General features: G+C 36.5%; 1 protein-coding gene across 1 annotated transcript in view; it reads left to right on the top strand.

The window, feature by feature from the left end:
* gabrz (gamma-aminobutyric acid type A receptor subunit zeta) overlaps positions 1-8,533 on the top strand; it is a 294,285-nt gene extending 285,752 nt beyond the window's left edge. Inside the window, exons 4-11 of the mRNA XM_083557326.1 lie at positions 2,523-2,623; positions 2,882-2,949; positions 3,629-3,846; positions 4,236-4,318; positions 5,200-5,337; positions 5,424-5,576; positions 5,672-5,865; positions 6,795-8,533. Coding sequence (XP_083413452.1) covers positions 2,523-2,623; positions 2,882-2,949; positions 3,629-3,846; positions 4,236-4,318; positions 5,200-5,337; positions 5,424-5,576; positions 5,672-5,865; positions 6,795-7,130 — 1,291 coding nt within the window. The 3' untranslated portion in view covers positions 7,131-8,533. The remainder of the gene's footprint in view (positions 1-2,522; positions 2,624-2,881; positions 2,950-3,628; positions 3,847-4,235; positions 4,319-5,199; positions 5,338-5,423; positions 5,577-5,671; positions 5,866-6,794) is intronic.
* The last annotated feature ends 5,781 nt before the right edge of the window (positions 8,534-14,314 follow it).

Below are 14,314 nucleotides of genomic sequence, written 5' to 3'. Positions count from 1 at the left end.
ATAGACAACATATTTCTTAGCTTAGAAATATTTCTAAGGTGAAAGAAGGCTGTTTTTGTAACTTGATTGATATGATTTTTAAAAGATAAGTAGTTGTCTAAAATAACTCCCAGGTCTTTTACTGTTGAACTAGTGGTTACAGAACATCCGTCTAAATGCAGGTTGAGATGCTGGTGCTTCTGTATACTAGTTTTTGGGCCGATGAGTAAAATCTACGTCTTATCAGAATTTAAAAGTAGAAAGTTATGGGTCATCCAATCTCTTATTTCCTTAACACGCTCAGTTATCCGGGTTAATTGAGCTGTATCGCCTGGTTTAGATGAGATATATAGTTGGGTATCATCAGCATAACAATGGAAGCTAATTCCATGCCTTCTAATAATATTTCCTAAGGGAAGCATGTATATTGTGAAGAGCAGGGGTCCTAGAACTGAACCTTGTGGCACGCCATAGTTAACTAGCATTAGCCTGGATAGCTCTCCATTTAAATCTACGAAATGGTAACGATCGGACAGGTAGGATTTAAACCAGCTTAATGCCTGTCCCTGAATGCCAATGTAATTCTGTAAGCGATCTAGGAGAAGATCATGATCTATAGTGTCAAACGCAGCACTAATATCTAGTAAAACACATCACCCCGGTCCTCCGCACGCTTCACTGGCTTCCGGTGCGGTATAGGGTGGAGTATAAGCTCCTGCTATTCGTATTCAGGGCCATCAGTGGTCTTGCCCCGGCCTACCTCACCGAATTATTAACAGTTCACCATCCAGCCAGAACTCTCCGTTCCTCTGGACATACCTCTCTGGTCACTCCTAAGTACAGATGTATACATTTTAGTGGCCGGTCATTTGCCGTAAAGGGACCAAAGCTGTGGAACGCTCTTCCAGCTCACATTTGATCCATCACTGTACTGAGTGGTTTTAAATCGCAGTTGAAAACTTTTTTATTTTTACATGCTTTTAACACGTAGCCCTGTTTCAACTGCTTTTTTACATATATATTGTGCTCTTATACTTTTATGTTTTTTATATTTCTTATATTTTATTGTCTACTGTGTAGTCATATTTTTATATTTTTTATATATTTCTTATATTTTATTGTCTACTGTCTATTTTTTATTTTTGTTATTTTTTACTGGAAAGTGCCTTGTGCTCCTTTTGGTTGCTGTAAGGCACTATATAAATAAAATTTGACTTGACTTGACTTGACTAGTACATAGGCCACAAAAAAAAAAACCTGAATTTAAACTTTTTTGTTGAGCGTTAAATAATTAAGTAGTGATTTTTCAGGTTAATAACAATGCTCAAATAATGTAGAACTATTTTTGTCTAATTGCTATTGCAATTTATATAATCAGGTTCGACTGTATAGAGCTATGGTGAATAAGGATCAACTATAATTTAACTACATAGCTTTAGAGCCTACAACTGAAGAAAGATTTATTTGGTTTAAATAGTTAATGAGCGAGGTTGCAGTAGTAGGAGAATGTGCAGGGTAGTGTGGAATGCTGATTTACTGTGAGGTAGGCAGACAGCTATATTTGACATGCGCATTCTGTAGGTTAGCAGTTGGAAGGAAGAGATCTGCTTAGAGAGTCCTGCAGTCAGTAAGCTTCTGCAATGTTATCCACACGCTTGTGAGGTAAAGAGAGAAGCACCCTTTTTCACTTCATGGAGTGAGAGTTTTTTATGAGTCATGTGCCTTATGATTATGGCAGGAAAATACATAAAATTTTACAAATTAAGTTTTCCCTCTATATTTTCATGAGTGTTAAACAAAATCAGACTACGAATCTGCACCCAGACAAGATTTTAAAGCAGTTAACCCTAATGAACAGTAAAAATCAAGACTTACTAAAACCACTACACAATTTAAATAACATGCACTTCAAAATAACATGCACTTAAAAAATAATGTTACTAAATGAGTCTAATGTCGATCAAGTCTTAGCTGAATTCAGCAAAAAATTATTTACTTTGTTGCACAGAGTGGCAGACGTCAGTCTGAGAGCAGCTTCAAATCCCAGCAGCTACTGAAGCCTCCAAACATGTCTGTTATGGACTCAAACTCCCAGGATACACATACACACTCTTTCGCCACATATTATAGATCTAACACAGGTATAAATAATTACAGACATGCTCAAGCACACTTTTTTCAAGAGTTCTCTGTCTATATTTATGATCTTGTCTGCCCTGTCTAAGCCTTTTTCTTGACCAGGAGTTGATTAGAGTTTGGGGTTTGTCTGCCTTGCAAAAAACTGTTGAACTGCATTTGCAGTTTTTTTTTTTACTTTCTGTGTATTGTATTATATGAAAATGTTCAGGCAGTGCCTCTGTATCAGGCAATGTATCAGTCAATCATTATAAAAAATTATAAAAGATTCTGATAGAAAAGTTCAGGACTTTGGCACTAATCAGGTTGAGAGAAAAAGAGAAGATATAAAAAAAATCAGCAATCATGAGCTTATTTTTGTTCCATTATTGACATTAATTAGTTTTTTTTGCATGTTCTACTTGTAGGATCATACAGGTTTCAAGCGCCAGTGCTGAAGAGGTCCTACCTCCGACCATTCAAAAACTGATGAAGGGCTACAACAAGTACCTGAGGCCTTTCTTCGGCAGTATGAGAGCCAACAACTTATTTTATGCCTACACAATAGATAAACATCAACAAATATTACAATTAATGTTGAATTTTCTCTAAAGGCAGCATTTACCATTAAATACAAAATAAGAGAGTGGTGTGTTAGGGCTGTAAGGTATTCCTGTATAGTAATCCATGCATTTTATAGCTCTATCTTAGATGTTCTGTTCAGCTTGCTTTTAATACTACAAAGTCTACTGCTCTGCTTTATGATGTGTTGTGGTGTCTGCTGTAGATGGTCCTGTTACTGTTGGCATGAGTTTGGATATTGCCAGCATAGATACTATATCAGAGATCAACATGGTAAGATGCTAACAGGTTGAAAATTTGCAGCTTGTCTGTGTAAAATGAATAACACATTTTATCTTAGATAAATATTTATCTCATAAAAAATCTGATAAATTCTTATGATTTTATCTTCAAGAATGAAGGATATTGGTTAATGTACTGTATAAACATGTAGTTGGTGCTCAAATTGTTGCCACAAAGTCAGACGCCCCAAGTCTATAATGTGTTTGATTTCCCTACAGTAGAAGTAAGGTGCTAAATTTTACTGTAAAGCCGTCCCAGAAGAGTTATTTAAAAGAGCAAATTGAGGGCTAAATGGGACATATGGTGTATATCTTAAAGTATGTTCATGCATATGTGATGTATAATGATCAATACAAAAACCAATAGCTCTAAAAATTCAAGGATTTATAAGAATATTTACAGTTTGATGGAAAAGTCTTTATTAAAAAACATTCTTAGTGTTATAATATCTTAGCTATGAAGGTTACACAAGAATTGTATATAAATTCGTAAATAAATGGTTTTACCCCGTTTTCTTTTCATTTCTTTCCTGTCTTTCGGGATCTGGAAAATAGAAATACAGTTTTCTATAACCATAATTTGTCTGAATTAATATATACATTTTTACAAAAACTACATGAAGACAGTATTACAGGAATGCATGTGTGTGTATGTCGCTGTTTCTATTTAGGACTACACAGCAACTATCTTCTTGCGGCAGCGTTGGACAGATGAGCGTCTGTGCTTTGATGGGAATAAGAGTCTGAGTTTAGACGGCAGGCTGGTGGAGCTTCTCTGGGTTCCTGACACGTTCATTGTGGACTCCAAAAAATCCTTTCTTCATGACATCACTGTGGAGAACAGACTGATCAGGATATTTCCAAATGGCACTGTGCTTTATGCACTGAGGTTAATATCTGTCTCCAATAGTGTCTCAGGCTGGGAGGGGTATTAGGCTGTCCATCAATGAAACCCCTGCTACTGTATTAAACATGAACCTTTAGAAGGACAGCGAGGCAGGTGAAGGGTAGGGAGAGGTGAGGCAGAAACTTTGTAGCCTCAGTATTTTGCATGCAGGATTATAATAAAATGTGCAATTTCTTAGGTGATTAAGTGTGATGGTGTTCCTATTCAGCTCACAAAGTGCAATTCTCATTGTCTTTACATTACATTACATTTACATTTGCGGCATTTAGCAGATGCCCTTATCCAGAGCGACGTACAAAAGTGCTTTAAATCTCTAGTAATGATCTCTTTTCATTTGAACTCTGTCTTTCTCTCTCTCTCTTTGGCGGCAGAATCACCACCACAGTGGCTTGCAGTATGGACCTGACCAAGTATCCAATGGACAAACAAACATGCACACTTCAGCTAGAAAGCTGTAAGTCTTATATGCTGTTCTCCCATAGACAGCCCTCTGGTTTTCCTGTTGGTTTAATAACAAACGTAGTCTTCACAGTGAAACCCAGAACTCATACACAAATTAGACATTCAGCGATGTTAAATATTTAAACAATCAATCTAACTGGACACACTTGAGCAACAAAAACCTTTCAGTTACATGTTCCTATATTTTTTATTACTTGAAAAATGAGAATTGGCCTTGACCTTCCAATTATTTTATACCAGACTGCATGCCAGGAGGCACAGTGCAAAACACAACTGGTTCTGCCTCAGTTTTGAGGTATCTGAAATTAATATTAAATTTACTTATGATGTAGTTCATTAGGAAAAGGACACTTAGGGCTACCAATTATATTATCTCTGCATGAGGTAATATAATTACATGTACATTTATGGCATTCGGCAGATGCCCTTATCAAGGGCGACTTACAGTTAGTTATCTCAGTTATATAGCAGAGCAAGTGACGGTTGAAGACCTTTTTATATTATTAGTTTGTATTTTCTATAATTTGTTCAACTTAGTGTACAAACATTTGACAGCATCTAGTCCAGGAGAGATGATTGATTAGCAGAACTGTTCTGAAAGGACAGGCGTGCTAAGGTTACTTCACACTTGAATTATTCCTGCATGTTTTCTTGTAAAATATGTTTTGGCCTTGGAGAATTCTGAGTGAGTTTTAAAAGCTGCAGAGAGTAAACTATAAACTATACGGTTCTAATCAAAAGCGCTTAGAATTTATTGATTATCATCCTGATTGATAACCCATAATCATAAACAAATATTATGGTTGCATATTTAATTAGGCACAAGGTTAATGGAATTGACTTTTTTTCTTAATCGATATGTACTTCTAACAGGGGGTTATAATGTGAAAGATGTGGTATTTTGTTGGACACGTGGGAACCAGTCGGTTAGTGGACTTGATACTCTGCAGCTGGCCCAGTACACTTTAGAGGACTACTATACCTCAGAGTCTGAAGCTGTTTATGAGACTGGTATGTGCCTATTATCCCCTATGTGCACACAAACCAGTTTATACATTTACAGTGCACACTGTATTGATTATGTTACTTCCTTATAGGCAGATACCCAAAGCTAATCTTCCACTTCCAGTTGAGGCGAAGCATCCTATACTTTATTTTGGAGACATATGTGCCATCGAGTGCCCTAGTGGTTTTGTCCTGGGTCTCCTTCTGGATCAGTCAGTCTTCTGTCCCTGCCCGTATTTGCATAGGTATGGACAAAAGAACCCTGTCTATCTCATTTAGCTAAAAATATATTTTTAAATATATCAAAATGATATACTTTCAAATGTTTTTCCATTTAAAGGTGTGACCACAGTTCTGACAATGACCACATTGATGATGGGTGCACGCACTTCTCTGCCTAATGCAAACTGCTTCATTAAAGCAATTGATGTGTACCTGGGCATCTGCTTTAGCTTCATCTTTGGTGCCCTCATAGAGTATGCTGTGGCCCATTTCTGTACTTTACACCAACCCAATGCTGCCAATGCATATAAGGTAAGACTTTATCTTTCTAAGTGGTTTTACATTAGGGTCTGTTAGTGCAGACATTGCATAAAAAAATAAGTCATACGATTGCTGTTATATATTATGTTGCCATTGGAACAGGCAGTTACCTGGAGAAGATATGTGTGAATGGAGTGGAGTTGCAGTTGATATAACAAGAGGTGTGGCTAGGTCATGCAGAATAACTCAACTCATGCTTTCTGTCTTATAATTCAGTTAATATTATTAATTAATATCAGTGAAACTATAGGGAAGTCTTAAACTATGGATCCTGATTGTTTATTGGTTAATTTTATATGCTTCATGAAGGTTCTACCAAATTACATCCAGCCTAATGCCATTCATCACTGATTGCCTGATTAACATTAAGTAGCTTTGTTATTAATGAAATAATGAATTTAGTTGGTTAAATATATTTTTAAATAAGGTGGCAAATTGATTATACTGTATCACCAAAAACACCTTGGAAAAAGGTAAAAAATAAATGTCACCATTGTGTTTGCAACATGATGCTCCAAACAGGAGGATTATGGACCAGAGCTGGACTGAAAAATCACTGTGCCAGCATACTGAGAATGTCACTCCTAAATCAATTCTGGGATATTTATCTGGGTTGAAGAAAATGAAAAACAAATGAATTACTTTTTTTTATTTTTTTTATACATTGTTAATGTTCATGCTTTCATTATTATATTTACATCCATCATTAAAATATAACAGTGCACATGAATATGATTATTGTACTATCCATTGTCTTTTATCATCATCATCAGCAGCATCATCAGTGTCATTATTATTATTCTTTATTGCCTGCATCAAACTAAAGCTTTATGATGTTTAAAAACGTTCTCAGCTACCCACATTATTTCTTTTTGTCTCTTATTGTCTCTTATACCTTCCATGTCTCTTGTGGTTGTCAGTATGGACAGGAGATGCAGGAACGTGAGGATGAAATGAATGGGATTGTCACATCCATCGGCAGCCATGCTCTGCGGGTACGCAAAAGGGAGGAGATGCTGTCCCGTGCTGGCAGCATTAGCAGTCCCACTCCCAGTGACACTAAAGAGGAAAAGCCATCCTCCCAGCCCCAGAGCAGGTGCACCAAGTCCCTATCAATGCTACGCCGCATTGTTTGTTTCCTGAACTGCTGCCATGTGGAAAACCCACATTACATTGACAACTATTCACGTCTGACCTTTCCTCTCTCCTTCATCTTCATTAATCTGCTTTACTGGACCTACTACCTGTATTTTTAGTCTGTGTGCTTTTATGAGTGTGAGAGATTCATATCGCTGTCACAGTATTTGGGGGATTTAATGCACTTTTCTCTTAGCATGTTTTTGCTACATGTAAGCTATGCATGTAGTATGTAACATTTATTTTGTCCAACTGGATGTGTTTTTGTTTGAAATGGTACTGGTGGTAACAGAGGATTAAATAATGAAGGTATGTTTTTGTAAGAAGTATGTGTTTTCAGTAAATCTTTACAAAAAATACAGGAGTATACAATACAACTAAAAGAATGACCATGTAAAACAATTGTGACTAATTATTTAAAATTCTAAATAATGTAGAGCAGGATCAGTGATGTAATATTGAAGAGCAAGACCAAAGATTTGATGCATTTTTAACATTTTCTAATGCAAAAGTGAATGTTATTATATGTTACACAGGTAGGATTCTATGGATGATTTCAGATATTGTTTTTTGAATATTCAATGTTGTTGAGTTTTGTGATTATAAAAAACAAAAAAAATCCAAATATTTTTAAAAAAACTTTCAAAATCCGCAGGCACTATTCAGATTTGACAATGCCACAAACAGAGGAGGAAGAAGAAGAACGCCTGGCAGGCATGCATTGTGGGACCGAGACACGCAAGTCTCACTCTTCTTACAACTTATGATCACTTTTCCTGTCCCTATCTATTTCGGAAGTCAGGGGCTACCTTTAATTTTATGATTATTAGTTTAAGGAGCTGCATTTTCCCTTAACTCTACTATTTAAAAAAGCATGAATCTATAATATTATTGCAATGTACTATTTCCATCAATTACACGACTGTTTAACATTATTTTCTTTAGTCAAAGTAAAACATTTTGTATGTAAAATTTAATAGTAAAACAAAACTTACAACCAACATTTTGGTAAACACGAGCTGGTTTTATTTTGTGTACACACTGAAATATACTTATTATAAACATTCCTCCAATTTGCTGTAAGTTCTGTAGAGTGTTGCAAACTTATTATGGTTTTATCACTTTCCTTTTCTTACACTGACCTTTGAATAGAAACCTTTTATTAACTAAAATGAATAATCAGTTGTTTTACAGATATAATGTCTTCCTACTATATTGAATTTAAAACAATGGCATTATTTATTAGCAACAGTTTCTTATTAATATAAAGTCTTTGCAGATGTTTTGCAAGTAAAATAATTCCAGTTGTGCATGAATCTTGTGAAGTGAGAAATATGTCATTGGCTCTATTGTGTTTTTCCATGCATGGGAGATAATGATGCATCACTTCCCACAGCAGCTTGTGAGGAAGGGTGCATGGTGTGGCTGTGGGAAGTTTAACAATAAACTGGATCATAATTGTATCTGCAGTTTCAGTGTTTTAAGATTTTTAATAATGAATAATAAATCACTGCCCAAACTATTTCAAGTGCTTCTCAGTTAATTTATTCAGTCCTTATCCAGAACTAAGTTGATGACGGTTCGTTTGTAAACAATGCAGTTATTGCATTTATTTTATTTTCTCATCTTTTGGCTTAGGATTTAGCCAAACCACAATGTACCCAGCTCCCATTCAAGTTTGTACTTTTTTTTTTTTTTTTGTAGTGTTCCCGCACTTCGTGTTTTTCTCTTTCAGTGTATATGTGTGTAAATGTGAACTGCACTACAGACATCAACAAAGTCACAGCGTTGTTCTGCTCTTTCTACTTCTTTGGATTTCAAAGTTGTGTCTGGAAACTCTGTTCACAGCCGTGGTCCAATTGTTTACACCAGGGTTTAGCTGTTAGCATTCCACAACACGGTGGTCCCACGCCAGGAAAAAACAGATATTCACAAAAGTTCTCTAATGACTCTGCCATCGTCAGCATAATCACTGACAATGATGACAAGGAGTACAGAGGACTGATCTATAACTTTGTGGACTGGTGCCAACGGCGCTGCAGCCAGATAAATGCGGGGAAGACAAAAGAACTGGTGTTGGATTTCTGTAGGCACAAACAAACTTCACTATCACCAGTGAACATTGTGAAAGTGGACACTTACAAATACCTGCGTGTTCATCTCAACAGCCAACTAGAGTGGACTTATAATACTGAGGGAATTTGCAAGAAATGACAGAGCAGACTTTTTCTGCTGAGAAGGCTATGGTCATTTTAAGTGCAGGGAGAGCTACTAAAGACTTTTTTTTGACACTGTGGTGCCCACAGCCATCTTCTATGGTGTGGTCTGCTGGTGCAGCAGCATCTCCATTGCAGACAGGAAAAGACTGGACAAGCTGATCAGGAAGGCTAGCTCAGTCCTGGGGATTCCCCTGGACACTGTACAGGAGGAGGGAGAAAGGAGGTTGGTAGCTAAACTATCATCATGCTGGAGAACGACTCTAACCCCCTGTACGAAACAGTTTCATCTATGAGCAACTGTACAATCAGAGCTGCTCCCAGTAAACTAGTCACAATAATACACACTGTTATTGTTTTTTTAACTGTGCAATAATAGCAATAACAAAGATTTTTGCAAGAACTGTGCTATAACACTAATTTAAACCATGCAATATTACCTATGTGCAATATGTTTAAAAGTGTTACTACTTTATTGGTGGTATCCTTTTCTTTTTCTTTTGTATTTATATACTGTTATTCAAGGTCAAACAGAAGGACCCAATATTGGTAAGCTTTGGCCCCAAAAGCAAACCTCAGGAACTTCCTGTGTGAAGGAAGCATGGGTACATGGAAGTACGTGTCCTTTAGATCTATTGTGTATTGTGTCCTCTGGACTGATTTGAGACATGATTTGTTTCAGCATGAGCATTTTTAAACCTGAGCCTCATTAGTGAGCGGTTCTGCTGATGCAAATCCAATGAGACACAGCCCCCCATCCTTTATGGGAACTATGAAGTACCGGCTGTAGAACCCGGATTCTTTTGTCAGGGGGAATGACCACCTCGATGGCTTGCTTTCCTGAGAGTTTCTACTTCTTGTTCCATAACCAGCGCCTGCTCGGACCCCACCAGAGTGGGGCACACCCGGTTGAATAGAGAGTGGATGATAATCTCTTAAGGAAATCAGTCTCTCGAGAGTGACCTCTGGTATGCCCAGAGCAGCTTGAGCAGTGCCCTGAAGAAGTTCTAGGAGCTTCTGGGGAGGAGGCGAGCCACCCAAATCCGTTACGTTTCCGGGCTGGAGATCATTGTGCCCTAAAGAACCAGAGGCGGCAGGGTTAATAGGCCGATCTTCCTAAGGGCACTGAGGAGAGGAGGGCACCATGTGCTGAGGCGTACAAAAACCTTATTCTAAACCCAAATGTCAGTGTAAAAAGCACATTAATTATTATTATTTGATTGCAGCTTCAATGTTATACAACAAAGTATAATATATTTAAAATATGCACAAATAAACAAAGTGATCTAGGGAAACCAAGTTTCTGTTCTTCAAATCTATTTTTAGAAAACTTTTATCAAAGTGTACCCTTTGCACCAATAATGTAAATATTATTTATTTTTACCAAATCAAAAGTAGAATTCATTCTCCATTTCTGAAGTTTTTAGTTTTCCATTACTCTTAAAGCATTCACTGTAATCCGATTATACAATCCTCTCTCCAAAGCCAGTCCTCGCCTGCTCAGTGGTTACTCTACCACATGGAGGAGCTGTTTGATCGACTTGATGAAAACTATAGTTATTATTTTGAAATAAATGCAATTGCTTTCTGTTAGTTACATACAAGACAACATTAGCTTCTATTACTTTCACACGAAATATATAGATTCTAGTGACATACTGATACAAATTTTAGTGCTATAATCATATACCAATATTTAGAATCTTAATATAGCACATTGTCAATATAGCAAAAATATGAATTGCCTGTAATTTTTCACTGAGTAAAGCATTCATCATTATAAAAGTACAATTGCTTAAACTGTTATTGTCCTTCATCCAGTCTCTTAGACTGGATATAATGAACATAATTAGAGTAACTAAAGAGCACATCAGTGACTAAGCATTAGCTCTCTGATCAATATTTCTTTCTATTGTGAATCAAAAGGGTACACGTTTGAAGTACAAGGCCTTTAAATTAAATTGTATTATTTATTTTCCTATTAGGCTGATAATTAGCTGTACTATCAAAGTCACAGTACACTCTTGTGCACTTCGTTTAAAGCCTGTGCTTTCAATTACTGAGAAGGGTATTCTGAACTTTCCTCCTACTGCGTTTATATGCATGTGTATTGCGTGATTTTTTTCTGTTCTACTGACAAGGACAGAAAGATAATATGAAAAATGCATGGGCATTATGGAATTGGCATGTGGACATTTGTCACTTGCCAATTCTCACCCACCATCCAGCTTTCCTATCATAAGACAGCCACCAGCTGGGGAGCATGAAGGCAAACTTGCTGACATGATGTTAGGCAATGGGACTCCTCATAATACACTCTACTATCTGCCCACTTCAGCATACATTAGCGCACAGACTTTGGCTTTGGCAAGTCAAAATTGCTCACATACATCAGACTACAGATCTGGGGGGAATTTTCCAGTTTCTGCTTGAAGCTGAGCAAAGCCATTGGCTTTTGTCCCTGAGCTAATATACTAGCATATTAGAGCATGAAAAACAACCTGTGAAAATTATTTTTTTTTTCTCTCTCTGCAGTCTTTACCAATTTGAAATAAAGCTTAAGCTACTTGTTCTGGGGACAGCATGTGGGCTTGATTCATTTTAATGTTTATTACACCTTATGTAACAAAGCAGCATTTTATATTCGATGAATATATTCCTCATTATAAAATCTGTTGAATGCATACTACACCCCAATCACACTACCTACCTACCTACATTCTGATCACACTGTACAGTGTGTTTAAACATTTATGAAACAATGTGAATGCTTAACAATTATCTGTCCTGTCACCCCTCTTCTCTCTCTCTCTCTCTCTCTCTCTCTCTCTCTCTCTCTCTCTCTCTCTCTCTCTCTCTCTCTCTCTCTCTCTCTCTCTCCTGAGTTTAACATGCTCCTGAGGTACCAGTGAACAATGCTCCTGTCCCTTTCTTCTCTTCAGCTCTGCCTGATTCTGCATGATGCCCTACCTCTGGATGGACTTCTCTTAAATTGGAGACCACTCTGTGCAGCCGAGGATGGTTCCACTTGAACAGCCTAAAGATCAATAAAGTTCCCTTTGAGTCTGGTTACTCTTAAGGTTTCTTCCTCATGTCACCTAAGGAAGTGTTTCCTTGCCACAGACACCACAGGCTCACTCATTAGGGATAAACGCAATTATAAAGAACAAACTTATAGGCAGTAAACGTTCACATTGTTTAATACAACTTTTTTTTATCTTTGAAAAGCTTCTTTGAAACAATGTCTCAAAGCAACCCTAAGACAAAGTCATAAGGACTGTACAAATAAAAATGTATTGATACTCATATTCATAAAAATCCAGGGCGACAATATGCTGAATCATTAAAATCTTATTAGATAATGACACCTTCTCAAAACATGTACTGGAAAAATGCGGTGCTGGAAATAAAATTGTTTTTGTCCATTTTGTCCTTTTGGAGCAGTTTATTTTATAATGTACTACAGCCAATTCAGTTCATTACTTTGTATTTAATTAAATCAGATATCTGTATATTTAGTGTGGTTTAAATTATGGATAATTTTTAGTCTATGTAGTCTAAGTAGGAATAAATGAATGCTGTTTGCAATGACTGTAAAGATTTTTTCATGTAGAATTGTTCATTCAATAGCATACTTTAAATGTCAGGGTAGGTAGTAGCTGCTAAACGATTGTGTATAGAGCTAGTAGCATGCCTTAACACAACTGCACATTTCAGATGTTCCTAAGAATTTTACATTGAATAGATAGTTAGTTAAATAGATACTTTTTTTTTTTTATTATTCACTAACAAATAATACCAAGACTGTATTAAAAGGTCTATGAAAGATCTTTATGTGTTTAAACTGGGGAATATTTCTACAATAAGATTATGAACATATGAATACCATGATTTGAATTTTATGTGAAATAAATAATTTCTAATTCACTCTCGTTTTTCTCTTGTTCATTTCTGCATGCTTGCCTGAGTCTCTATCTCCCTCTCTTTCTCTTTCCCTCCCTCTGTGTGTGTGTGTGTGTGTGTGTGTGTGTGTGTGTGTGTGTGTGTGTGTGTGTGTGTGTGTGTGTGTGTGTGTGTGTGTGTGTGTGTGTGTGTGTCTGTGTGTCTGTGTGTCTGTGTGGACCGGTGGGAAAAGAAAGATGGAAAAAGAAGCAGTAGTTCCATTTCTGCACCTCAGTATTGTGTCTGCCATTTTATTTCTTTTGCTCCTTTTTTCTTTACGATAAAAAGGAGCATACCATTTATATGTTTAATTGATAGGAAATAAATAAATGTCAGGATTAAAATTATTGATGGTTCACTATTGATCTGTCTATTCCTATTAAAGAGGTGCCCCTAACACACAAAGGATACTCAACCCACCAAGCTCCTATGCACAACTCATTTGTCAGTCTGTTTTCATTACAAAGAGAAAGAGGTGTATGCATTAAGCACACTGGCTAGCATTGGGATGATGCGATGTGTGTATTGGATAATGCGTATGTGCTGGTCTTAGGCATTGGATTTATTTATTCGTTTATTTTGTTATTATTTTTATGTTATTGGATTTTTTATGTTGCTTGCTTTTATTTGCTATTTTACCAAATAAAATGTATAAAAGGTATTTATGTATATAGGTATAACATGTTTGTCTGTTTACAAGATTAAACCACAGAAATTGTGGTATAACTTATGTATTCAGACTAAATAGAATAGAATATAGAACAATTTGGTTGTTTTCTACAGTATTTGCAACCTATAATGCTCAGGTGCAGGCAAGGGCCTGAGGGGGTGTGATTTCATGTCTGTGTGTTTTGACACTTCAGAGGCTTGTAGGGTATCACGCAGAGCCTAATTTTGTTGTCTTTTATTTTTAGTTTTCACACTCACAGCGAGGCAGCAATCCATCCTCAAGGGTTCCTCATGAATATGGAGTTTCTGCTTTTCATAAGTCTATTTTAAGCAAAATAATAGTTAATCACTTTCTTTATGAAAGTATAATGATATATCAACAAAACAATGACAATAAGCCAGTGTCATATATAGAGACTGTGTCTATATTCTACACTGATTGTTCACTCTTTGTTATTTTATTTTATTGTGAATTA

This window comes from Silurus aristotelis (assembly GCF_946808225.1).
Source record: "Silurus aristotelis genome assembly, chromosome: 12".
NCBI classification, from domain to species: domain Eukaryota; kingdom Metazoa; phylum Chordata; class Actinopteri; order Siluriformes; family Siluridae; genus Silurus; species Silurus aristotelis.
Note: the sequence above shows the minus strand (reverse complement) of the source record. Positions and strands in the feature narration are given on the sequence as shown.